Below are 12743 nucleotides of genomic sequence, written 5' to 3' on the forward strand. Positions count from 1 at the left end.
AAGTTAACCTTGGAGGATTTCACCAGTGACCTTATTTGCTTGTTCAGACAAATGAAAGACTGCTTCCAACTTGGCACCTGCTCCATGTTGATCCTGAACAGCAATTTGTTCCTTTTATTGTAAAGTTTGTTTATTGCTGCTGCCTGCCAGACAGGTTTACTCTTCCTTGAGGAAGCCCATTTGGTTCTGTCAGGTATAGCTGAGGCCATGTAGCTATATGGATGCTAATATAGTTTTTTGGTGTAGGCTTGGACATTAGTGCTTGTTCCAACTGAAGGGACAGTGGCTGTGAAGCTGGGTATACCTGCTCTCAGGAGGTTGTAGTCAGCTTTGAAAGGTTTGCTTGACCCTGGCAAGGGGGTGGGGGGCAGGGGAGATGGTGACTTTGAAAGTGAATGCTTTATGGTTGGATCTTACCAAGGAGGATGACACTGTAGGGGTGCTACAGTGGCTACTCCTGTTGGTTAGTACCAAGTCCAGGATATTTTTACCTCTGGTGGGGTGTCGACCAGCTGATCTAATGCATTGGCATTAGTCAAGGAATCTCTAGTTTATAATAAGTTTGGGGGTAGGGCATTGATTTAGTGAGTTCATCAAAAGCCATTTTATTTTTATTCACCATATTTTGGTGAAGTATCTGGTGAGGAATTGCCTTTGAGCTTTTGCAGCATCAAAGCTGTATTTTCCATTGTCAGAGTAACCAAAGCTAATACTTGTTGATGTATATTTCTACTTTAAGAATATTTTTAAAATGGTCTCTGTTACACAGCACAGTAGAAATCCTTAGCTTTTTTCCCTCCACATAGCATAAATGATGAGTGCTGAATTGTATGCGTGTTCTTTTTGTAGCAGCTTAAAAGTGCTGATACCCAGTATTTTCTTTGTCTTGTGTAGCATTCTCTACTTTTCTATCCATCGATATGAGCATGGGGAGTTCTGGCCACATCTTCCTGAATCAGATTCCCAGGCTGTGGGGATTGGACGAGGAGAAGGCTACAATATCAACATTCCCTGGAACAAGGTACTACAGTGGCTGTTGGAGAATCTAAACTTTAGTAATGTGTATTCAGATTTTTGACTGTGAAACTTTAATTTGTTAAAGCAAGCAGGCATATGAAGTTTTGTGTTTTATTCCTTGTTTCTCATTACTTCATTTGATATTGCAGGCCACATCAGTTTCACTGAGTTAACATTCAAAGGTGAATGATTGGATTCATAACTATGGCTCCTGTGTTGCTTGATGAAAATGTAAAATTGAAATTTGTCCTTTAATCTCACCAGTAAATTTTATGTAGTGAACCTTCCTAGTGAATCTTAACAGATATTAGATCTAAGCCAAACATATGCTGTTTTATTGCCAGTTTCAAGAAAAGGTGTGTTATAGTTATCTAAATTTTGGTAGTAGTTTTTAAAGGAAAACTCTTACCCTTTCCATATTTCTTTTTCTAATGTTGGCTAGTGAATTTCAGCTTTGGCAGCAGTTGGGTGCAGTGATCTGTTCTGTTTGTAGCATGGTGTAGCTGTCGTACATTTTTTTTTTGTTTGTTTTTAATTTTTTTTTTTGTCTTATCAGACATTTGTGTTGATAATTGGTGCTTCTCTGCCACATTGTACCTAAAACAGATTGCAGTTTGGCCCTTATCTGCTTCCAGTATCAGATGCAAAGTCTAGAAGTTGCACTAGCCACAGCCCTAAGTCCACTGGCCATCCATTTCCTTATTTGTAGAGTTTTTGGCAATTCTGTTAACTTGTCCCTTCATATACTGAACTGCTTAAGGCAGGAAAACTTATCCATTTGTTTAATTTCCAGAGTGTATGGAACACAAATTGAAGGAAATTGCTTTGACTTTCCTGAGGGTTTATTAAAACTGGCACCTACAATAGGGATCCACACTTGCAGGCGTACACACACATGTATACACACATACTTTATATTCCTCTGACACCAGTGTCATCTCGCTGTCCATAGAGATAGAGAGAGAGCAACCCAGATATCATTTTAACTGAGAATAAAGTCTATTAGAATATATAGTAGGTGGACATGATTCCACAGGCAGTGGCTTGGACTTTTGTTCAGATATTAAACTGGCAGTGGAACCCTCAAAATGTGGTCCTTCATTAAGGCTCCGTTTGTAGTCGTGTATTAGTTTTAGGAGCCAATAGAGTGGATATAAAAAGTTTACACACCCCTGTTAAAATGCCAGGTTTTTATGATATAAAAAATAACACCATAATAAATAATTTCAAAACATTTCCCACCTTTAATGTGACCTATAAACTGTACAATTCAATTGAAAAACAAACAAATCTGTTAGGGGAAAAAAATAAAAGTACAATATGCTGGTTGCATAAATGTGCACACCCTTGAAGTAATGCTTTGTTGTGTGTGCACACCATTAAACTAATATTTTGTTGAAGCACCTTTTGATTTAATTACAGCATTCAGCCTTCTTGGGTAGGAGTCTATCTGCATGGCACATCTTGACTTGGCAATATCTGCCCACTTTTCCTTGCAAAAGTGCTCCAAATCTGTCAGATTACGAGGGAATCTCTTGTGCACAGCCCTCTTCAGGTCAACCCACAGATTTTCTGTTTGGTTTAGGTCTGGGCTCTAGGTGGGCCATTCCAAAGCTTTAATTTTCTTCTGGTGAAGCCATTCTTTTATTGATTTGGATATATGCTTGGGGTCATTTTTGTGTTGAAAGGTGAAATTCCTCTTCAGCTTCATCTTTCTAGCAGACGCCTGAAGGTTTTGGGCCAAAAGTGACTGGTATTTGGAACTGTTCATAATTCCCTCCACCTTGACTAAAACCACAGTTATAGCTGAAGAAAAGCAACCCCAAAGCATGATACTGCCACCACCATGCTTCACCATGGTGACAGTGTTCCTTTGTTGATGCAAAGTGTTATTTTTGCGCCAAATGTACCTTTTGGAATTGTGGCCAAAAAGTTAAGCCTTGGTCTCATCAGACCATAACACATTTTCCCGCATGCTTTTGGGAGACTTGATGTATTGTTTTGGAAATTTTAGTCTGGTCTGGGTTTTTTTTCTGTGTAAGAAAAGGCTTCCATCTTGCAACCCAACCCCATAGTCCAGACGTATGGAGAATGCGGGAGATTGTCACATGTAGTGCACAACCAGTACTTGCCAGGAATTCCTGCAGCTCCTTCAGTGTTGCTGTAGGTCTCATTTCAGCCTCCCTGACCAGTTTTCATCTAGTCTTTTAATCAGTTTTAGAAGGACGTCCAGTTCTTTGCAACGTCACTGTTGTCCCATACTTTCTCCACTTTTTAATGACTGTCTTCACTGTGTTCCATGGTATATCCAATGCTCTGGAAATTGTTTTGTACCCTTCTCCTGACTGATGCCTTTCAACAATGAGATCCATTTGATGCTTTGTAAGCTCTCTGCGAACCATGGCTTTTGCTATAGCAGGCAACTGAGTAAATGTCAGGAAAATCCTTCTAGAACAGCTGAACTTTATTTGGGGTTAATCAGAGTGTCTTTAATTGATGGCAGGTGTGTACCCAAGAAGACTGAATGCTGTAATTAAATCAAAAGATGCTTCAACAAAGTATTAGTTTAAAGGTCTGCACAGACAACAAATTATTAGTTTAAGGGTGTGCACACTTATGCAACCAGTGTATTGTACATTTTTTTAATATTTTTTCCCCTAACAGATTTGTTTGTTTTTCAATTGAATTGTACAGGTTATAGGTCACATTAAAGGTGTGAAAAGTGTTGAACTGATATATTTTCGTCTCATTTTTTAATATCACAAAAACCTGGCATTTTAACAGGGGCATGTAAACTTTTTATATCCACTGTATGTATAAAGGTGAACAATTGCTCCAGAACATCCTGTATTTTAACCTTATTCACCAGCCAGCATTGTTCTCCCATTTGCTATAAAAATTGTGTGTGTGTGTGTGTGTGTGTGTGTGTGTGTGTGTGTGTGTGTGTGTGTGTGTGTGTGTGTGTGTGTGTGTGTGTGTGTGTGTGTCTGTGTATGTGTGTCTGTGTCTGTGTGTGTGTGTGTTTGGGGGGGTGCTCAGTATTTGTCCAGGATATCAACACTTTGTGACAGATTCCTTGGCATACCACATTTGAACTCCCAGATGTCCAAATTGCCATAAACAAAACTAATTACAACTTCATAGCTAGCAAGAGAACACCTCTATGTCCCCTTCTGAACATAACTGTTTTAAAACCGTAGTTAAAATATTCATTAAACTAACACTTTTCTACTGGGGAACTTCAACTATTCATCAGTAAACTGACTGACCTACATTGCCCGTGGTTGGCATGCATAACGCTTCCTTGACATTTAAATGACAACTGTCTTTTAGAAATAGTTAAGGATTCTTCTGGAAGCCCCAGTATCATTCATCTGGTTCTATATTACAAGATCGAAGCTTTACTTAATCGAATAAGTAAAGCTCAAACTTGTAATATCGAAACCATACATTGTTGAACAGCTGATTTAACCCAGGCAAACACTTCCCTTGGCCATTATGTGGAGTATGCCCATTTCTCCAATTTGGAGTGATCTCAGAATTGGTATATTTAGGTAGGGGGGGTGCGAATCCCCCAACTTGATTCCGGATGTAAAGTTTTATTTTATTTTATTTGGCCAAGGGAAGTGTTTCCCTTGGTTGAATTGGCCGTTCGACAATTTTAGCTTTTGATATTACAAGATTGAGCTTTAGTTATTCGATTAACTAGAGCTTCGATGTTGTAATATAGATGCATTCATCTTGTCCTTACAAGTATGGTTACTACTTGCTGTTCTCTACATGTATCATCCTGCCTTGATAACATCCAAACCATAAGTTAATGACCTTTTCCTTTACAAATGGTGGTACTTCTACTGTAAGTATCTTTAATTGCTTCTGAAAAGCAAATTTTCATCAGTTACTTGATGACCTAAATAAATTCAGCTGTATTCCTTCTCCAATGGATCCCATTGCTAAACCTGTTGCTTATTCCTCTGACTTCTACTTTTGCTTAAGTAGTTGTATTGATAAGACGTACTTATCTGCACCAAATATAATAAGAAATTTAGAAAACAAATCCCTGTGGTGTAGTACTCTTATAAATAAGTTATATAACAAGAGAAAGACATTCCTTACTGTTTATAAGACGTTTGCTTCTACTTGTTTTAGAGCACATTTTAAACAAACTAGTAAAGAGCTTAAGGGGAACCACTGAAAAACTCAAAATTGAATATGAGCTTAAAGTACTAAAAGCCAAAGCTAACTACAAATCTCTAACTGTGTCAGGAAGGTAAGAACTAAGAGCCAACAATGTTCAGAGCTAGTACGCAATAATACTGTACACTCTGACCCAAAGGAAATGGTCAATATCCTAGATGACAAATTTAATTCAAAATTGACTCCACCCACAGTATTCCACAATCCCAATAATGTTCAGGGCTAGTGCACAGTAGTACTCTACTCTATGACCCAAAGAAATAGCTAGTATCCTAGCTGACAAATGTAGTTCAAAATGTTATTACACCCACAGTTATAGCTGTTCCACAGTCCTAGCTAACTCTCTTTAATTAATGTTTAAAAAGTTCTGTCATCTCTCTCCAAAGCTAAAAACACATCATCCATGGACCTTGATAATATACCTGTTTGCCTGAATATCAGTGCCCAATATGGACTGTCTGAACCACTGCTTAACCTCTTTAATATAAGCTTATCCACTGCTTATATTCTTGAAACCTGGGAAACAACCACTGTAATGATGTTACACAAGGGTAGCCCAACCACAAACCCTGCTAACTAGAAACCCATTAGTCTTGCTAACCTCATGTGTAAAGCTGTGGATTGTAATATCTCTTATCTCATTAATCTGGACATTGAAAACCTCTTAACCTTGGACCCCCATCACTTCAGTTTTGTCAAATGAAGATCCTGTCTCCTTAACCTCATTCATTTTTTGAAAAAGTAACCGAATCACTGGATAGCAGTTACACATTACAAGCAGGATGTCTGGACCTGGCCAAGACCTTCAACGCTATTCCTGAAACAGGCATTATTAACAAACTTATAAATCTGAGTAGAAGTCTTTACATTGTGAGGCAGATAACTGGATGTTCATCGTGCATACAGCTGCAGTCATCACACTTGGGTTATCCTGCCGTCAGGCGGGTCCTCAGTCGACCGAATTCCAAAGTCTAGGTCCGGCGTCAGTTGTCGCCGCTTCTTCCCTGATGTCAGTGCGGCAGGGGTATAAAAGAGGCAGCCAACGCCATTTTCTCCAGTCTTTCTTGCCGTGCGGTGCCCGAAGCAGAAGCAGTTCGCAAGTGCCGGTCGGCCAGCTCCTGAGATTTATGAACAGTATTTCAGCCGAAGTCTTCTTTAAAGCCAAGTACCCCGTTGGGGAAATTTTTCTTGCCTCATACCGATGTCAGACAAAGTTAATAATTGCATTTCTTGTGGGAAGCAAATACCGCATAAGGATTTTCACACTTTCTGTATACCTTGCTTAGGGCCAGACCACGACGTCTCGGCCTGCCGTTTTTGTGCTAGGTTTAATAAGCGCACTATTAAGCGCCGGGCTGAGTTTGCCTTCATTATTTTGGCAAAAAATGTAATTATATCATGTCGGATACACCGACGCCAGTTTTAAGCAAAAGACGCAAAGATAAAGACCGACATCCGAGGCCTGCACTGAGTACTGAGACCACGCTTAGGCCGACTACCGGTTCTCAGCGAGACGCCTACGCAGCCCCTGACTACCGATGAAACTATTTTACCGATGACTTCAGTACCCGAGGTCGCAGGTCCCTCGGTCTCCATTCCCACTGCAGACCCTGATGCCACTCTTGGCGGGGAAACCGAAATTTTAGCGAGGCCTGCCATTTCTGAAGGCGTCTTCAGGCCTACCACCTTCTCTATTAAATCCTTCACTAAATCTAAGGCTGCAATGAAAACTAAAAAACAGGGTCCTCAGACCTCCTCTCAAGGCCCCATGCCTAAAAAACAGATGCTTAAAATGGCTGAGGATTTGATAACTCTCATCAGGGGTTTTCAACCCCCCTCAGACAAAAGACCCAGGTTGGAGGAAGACTACCCTTCCTCAGACCAGGCTTCTATTACCTCAGACCATTCTGAGGACCAGGATTACGCCTATTCCCCGTTTGAAGATTCTGATGCTGAGGAGTCTATTCCCTCGGTCTCCCCCCCTGAGGACTACTCTTTTGGGGAAACCCTGCATACATTGAGAGAGCACTTCCACTGGGAAGGCCAAGATTACTCAGATTCCAAGAAAAGGCTCAGGGAATTTCTACTGCTCCCCCAGCATAGGCCCCTGGCTATCCCTCCTGTTTTAGATATTTTGGATGATGTGTACGCAGAAGCCAGTCTTAATCCAGACTCTTCACCTCCAGCCCCTGTTAAACCAGACAGATATTACCGGGTTCCTGATTCTTCCCAGTTCCTTTATAAAAGCCATACTGCTGATCCAGAAACAATTTCACAGGGTCCCAAGGGGATTAAGGCCTCTACTGCTAAAAACCCTTTACCTTCAGAGAGAGATTCCAGAGCATTAGAAAGGTGGGGGAAAAAGGTGTATACATCAGCCACTTTAACCATGAGGGCATTAAACTGTCAATTTCATATGTTAAAGTACCAACAGTTCTTGTTATCTCAGCTGAAAAGCAAAATGACACAAACAGAACAACCAGATTTGAAAGAGTTGCGGGATTTGTTGCATGGAGCAGAGCAAGTGGGGAAACATACCTTGCAGTGTGGTTTTGATGCTTTAGAGTCCTCATGTAGAGCTGCTGTCACTGGGTCTGTCATACGTAGACATGCTTGGCTCAAAGAGCAAACCTTACCAGATCATGTCAAAGCAAAGTTATTAGATGCACCACTTCAAAAAGATGTATTGTTCGGTGTTAAAGCTGAGGAGGTACTAAAGAAAATGGAGGAAAAAGCAAAATCTATGCAAACAGTTAAAGATTTCTTGCAGGTGCAACCTCCACGCTTCAGCAGAAACTGGCCTTCAAAAAATTGGTCTTTTCCAGCCACGGACAGACCCCAAAGGGGCAGATACAGGTGCCCAAGGGGTAGAGGACAACCTCCAGGATCTTACAGAGCTAGACAGTGGCAAGCACCATCCCCAAGAGGTGGAGAAGATAGACCACAGTCATTTAGAAAACAGACACAATGACTTCCCCCTATGCCTGCCAAACAAAGCTATAATGGCAGCACCTGTGGGCAGAAAACTGGCCTTATTTTCAAATAACTGGCACATTGTTACAAAAGACAAATGGATTCTGGATATTATAGACAGAGGCTACAGGTTCCACTTTCACACCCTTCCAAAAATGAGGCATGCCAACCTGCCACAAATTCAATGGGCAGAGGCACAAAGACAAATTTCCGCTCTCATGGATATGAAAGCAATTCAAGAGGTACCTGCAAAAGAACAAGGTCAAGGTTTTTATTCAAGACTATTTCTGGTACCAAGGAAGGACAAAGATTGGAGACCCATCTTAGACCTATCTATTCTAAACACATATCTAGAGGTACCAAAATTCAAGATGCTCACATTACAGCAGCTTCTTCCCATGCTGGGCAAGGAGTCTTGGCTGGTAACGTTGGACCTCAAGGAGGCATACCTGGATGTCCCTATCAGACAAGATTGCAGAAGATACCTCAGATTTCTTGCAGGTTCAACCCATTACCAATTCTCTGCATTGCCCTTTGGCTTATCTACTGCGCCCAGAGTGTTTACGAAATGCCTGGCATCAGTAATTGCCTTCTGCAGACAACAAGGAATACAAATCTACCCATATCTGGATGACTGCCTGATCCAAGCGGACAGCAAGGACATTCTATTGCAGCATCTGGCGTGTGTAATCAAACCGTTAAACTACCTGGGTTACACAGTGAACAAAAAGAAATCAAAACTAATGCCTTGTCAACAGATAAATTTCCTGGGTGCCAGCTTAAATACAACAACCCAGATGGCCTACCTCACGCCAGACAAACAAGGGCAACTGTCTCAATACTTCAACAAAATGGCAACTTTAACCAGACTAACTGCAAGGAAAGTCCTGCAGGTTCTGGGGTTCATGGCACCTTGCATCCTACTAATACCATGTGCAAAGCTGCATATGAGGAAACTACAGTGGTACCTAAAAAACTTATGGTCTCAACACAGCCACAGCTTGGAAACAATTATACCACTGATTCCATGCCTTCAAAAGGAATTTTTGTGGTGGGCTCAAGCATGCCAAAGAAACACAGGTCTCCCTTTCTGTTTACCTCAAGCAACTCAAATCATCACAACAGACGCCTCAGACTACACCTGTGGAGCACACATGGCAGATCAGTGCATTCAGGGAAAATGGTCCCAAAAAGAGAAGCACCTACACATCAACCAAAAAGAGATGCTAGCCGTGCAAAATGCTCTTATGACCTTCAAAGGCCTACTGCATCCAGGCCAGCTACTAATAAGGACAGACAACACCACAGTCATGTGGTACATAAACAAACATGGGGGGACTCATTCATAACCCCTGTGCAGGCAAGCTATGACCCTGTGGAACACAGCACTGGAATTACAAATTCAACTACAGGCACAATTCCTACCAGGGAAGGAAAACACACTGGCAGACAACTTAAGCAGAAATATGGCAGACCCACACGAATGGAAGTTGCATCCTCAAGTCTTCTCAAAGATAACTCAGGCATGGGGACAGCCAGACATAGATTTATTTGCTACCCACAGAAATTACCAGTTGGAGAAATTCTGTTCAAGGACCTATCATCCACAGGCCTGGAAAGTGGACGCACTCTCTTTCAATTGGACAACATTGACAGTCTATGCCTTCCCGCCTCTACCTCTACTGACCAAAGTTCTATTAAAAACCAGAGCAGAGAGGCCACAAATGATTCTCATTGCTCCAGACTGGCCACGACAGCACTGGTATCCTCTCCTAAAGAGCCTGTCACACTCACCACCATGGATCCTACCTCTAGTTCCTCTTCTGTTGTCCCAGCACAACTACAAAACCCTTCACAGCCAGCTCAAAACCTTAAATCTAGCTGCATGGAGAATACCTTAATTTCGCAACAGACTCTCCTTTCCAAGGAGGTGCAGGATGTCATCTTGGAGGCCAGGAGACCCTCTACTAGAAAAACCTACTCCGCCAAATGGAAATGATTTTGTTCCTGGAATCAAGAAAAGGGCCAGAATCCTTGGGTAATAAATATGCCTCAAATTTTACAGTACCTAGCTGAGATGTTAAACAGTGGCCTTTCCTTCTCCTCCATCAAGATCCACGCTTCAGCCATTTCAGCACAATACAATACAGACCCTCCTTTATTCTTACATCCTCTATTAAGGCAGTTCCTCAGAGGGGCAAAAAATATAAAACCCCCATGGAAACCACCGGTCCCAGCTTGGGACCTCAACTTCGTATTGGAAAAGCTGACCCTGCCTCCTTTTGAGCCGGCTTCTTCAACAGAGCTACAATACTTGTCGTGGAAAACCGCCTTCCTTCTGGCTATTACCTCAGCACGCAGGGTTTCGGAGCTACAGGCCCTCATGGCTGTGCAACCATTCATCATTTTCCATCAGGACAGGATTTCCTTACGAACCAACCCTACCTTCATGCCAAAGGTAGTATCCAGTGTAGCTTTGAATCAGACTATTCACTTACCTACCTTTTATCCAAATCCACAGAACAAAGGAGAGAGGCTACTACATTCCTCGGACATTCACAGGCAACTTCGCTATTACTTGGACAGAACAAAGCCATTCAGGAAATCTGAGCAGCTCTTTGTGTCCTATGCTACAAGTGCTCAAGGAAAGGCTATTTCCAAACAGGCAATTTCAAAATGGATAGCTCACTGCATACGCTTTTGTTATTCATTTAATGGAAAATCAGTGCCTGTATACATCAGATCCCACTCCACCAGGGCTACAGCTACCTCTGCAGCTTTCCTCAGGGGGGTCCCTACCAAGGACATTTTGGAAGCAGCTACTTGGAGTTCAGTGCACACTTTCTCCAAGCACTACCACCTTCCACTATACTCAGAGCGGGCTTTGCCACAGCAGTCCTGCAGGGCATTCTAGCCCCTCCTAATTCCGCTTAGTACCTGCCACCCTTACTTAGCTTTGGGATTCTACCCAAGTGTGATGACTGCAGCTGTATGCACGATGAACATAGTACAGTTTTGTACCTACCATAAATGTAGATGTTTCGAGTGCTCATACAGCTGCAGTCCAGGTTACCCTCCCTCCATCCCCTCTTAGGACAGGCCTTATGACAAACACCTTTAACATGCAACCTATTTGGGGTATTCCTTTATGGTGTATTTGCTTGCAACTACTGTTTTGATTTATCTGCTTTGTATGTTTGCATAATATCATGTTTTGCCTTCCTTTCTGGGGGCACCTGACATCTGGGGCAAGAAAAACTGAAGAAAATGGCGTCGGCTGCCTCTTTTATACTCCTGCCGCACTGACGTCAGGGAAGAAGCGACGACAACTGACGCCGGACCTAGACTTTGGAATTCGGCCGACCGAGGACCCACCTGACGGCAGGATAACCCAAGTGTGATGACTGCAGCTGTATGAGCACTCGAACATCTACATTTATGGTAGGTACAAAACTGTACTTTGTCTGACAGAAACCATGTAATTAGAACTGCCTGTGCCACGTTTGAATGCAAAAATGTTATCAGTGGAGTACCACAGGGTTCATTGTTGAGCCTTCTCCTATTTGGCATGTGTTTCTCAGACTTTCAGGCCAACACTTCTGGTCTGTGGTTTTCTAAGTTTGCAGATATCTACAGATCTGGTGCTGTTCAATCTTCCACTGACTCACAATTGCCCCAACACATTAGACCCTGTTAACAGTTGGTGTAAGGACAGTTGCCTCAAGTTAAATGTGAAAAAAATACACTATAGTTCATTTTAGTAAGTAAAACATTTTCACGTGCTATGTAGGTGGCACAACCTTCCAATCAGAAAATGCCTTAAAGGATCTAGGCACTCTTGCTGATACATCCTTAAAATATGACTGTCGCTGCAGTAGTTCAGAAAGCCACTCTGGCTTATCAGATTTCCAAAGCCATCTCCTCTAGATCAAGAGGAGTCTTAATTCCCCTTTACTGATATCTCATCAGACCCATAAATGAATATATTGCAAGTTTTGGTATGCATTTCTCTTAAACATGTTGGTAAACTTTAGAAACCTTCAGATAATATGCATGAGTTTCGAAAGATTGCTGTTAAGCAACTTTTTTTTTTTTGATAACTCCAGAGCATGAAAACTTTCTGTTGCCTAGATTCTATGTTAAAATTAGAAAGGGTTGCTGTCAGACTTAGGGAGCCTAGAACAAGAAAAATAACCAGAGTTCATGCAAAGGTAATGGAGATATTTGGGAAATTTTATGAAAATTTGTATAAAACAGAGATGTGGAAATCAGTAAAGAAGACAAATGGAAATATTTATGGAAGACTCAAGTACGCTAAGCTCAGAGGTAGAAGAGGCTAAACAGTAAAGATAGGAGATGAGGTAAAACTGGAAATTGTGAAAACAATCCATGCAGAATAATGATCTGGAAGAGGAGTGGAATTTAAGGGAAAGCAAGAAGTGAGAGATTTATGTAACATTGGGCTGCTGATAGTTGTATATAAGGAGATACCTTATGTATAATGTATGAAGGTTAATATGGTTTGTTTTATTTTATTTAAATGCATGTTTCCCTTT

The 12743-nt window shown here is 41.6% G+C and overlaps 1 protein-coding gene across 5 annotated transcripts in view; it reads left to right on the forward strand.

The window, feature by feature from the left end:
• The window catches only part of HDAC6 (histone deacetylase 6), a 1533697-nt gene that overhangs the window by 543578 nt on the left and 977376 nt on the right, over nucleotides 1-12743 (forward strand). For all 5 annotated transcript variants that reach the window (XM_044080374.1, XM_044080376.1, XM_044080377.1 and 2 more), the window contains exon 10: nucleotides 895-1021. In XM_044080374.1, coding sequence (XP_043936309.1) covers nucleotides 895-1021 — 127 coding nt within the window. The remainder of the gene's footprint in view (nucleotides 1-894; nucleotides 1022-12743) is intronic.

The sequence above is a fragment of the Protopterus annectens genome, chromosome 8.part0 (genome assembly GCF_019279795.1).
Source record: "Protopterus annectens isolate FY-2018-M chromosome 8.part0, PAN1.0, whole genome shotgun sequence".
Taxonomy (NCBI): domain Eukaryota; kingdom Metazoa; phylum Chordata; order Ceratodontiformes; family Protopteridae; genus Protopterus; species Protopterus annectens.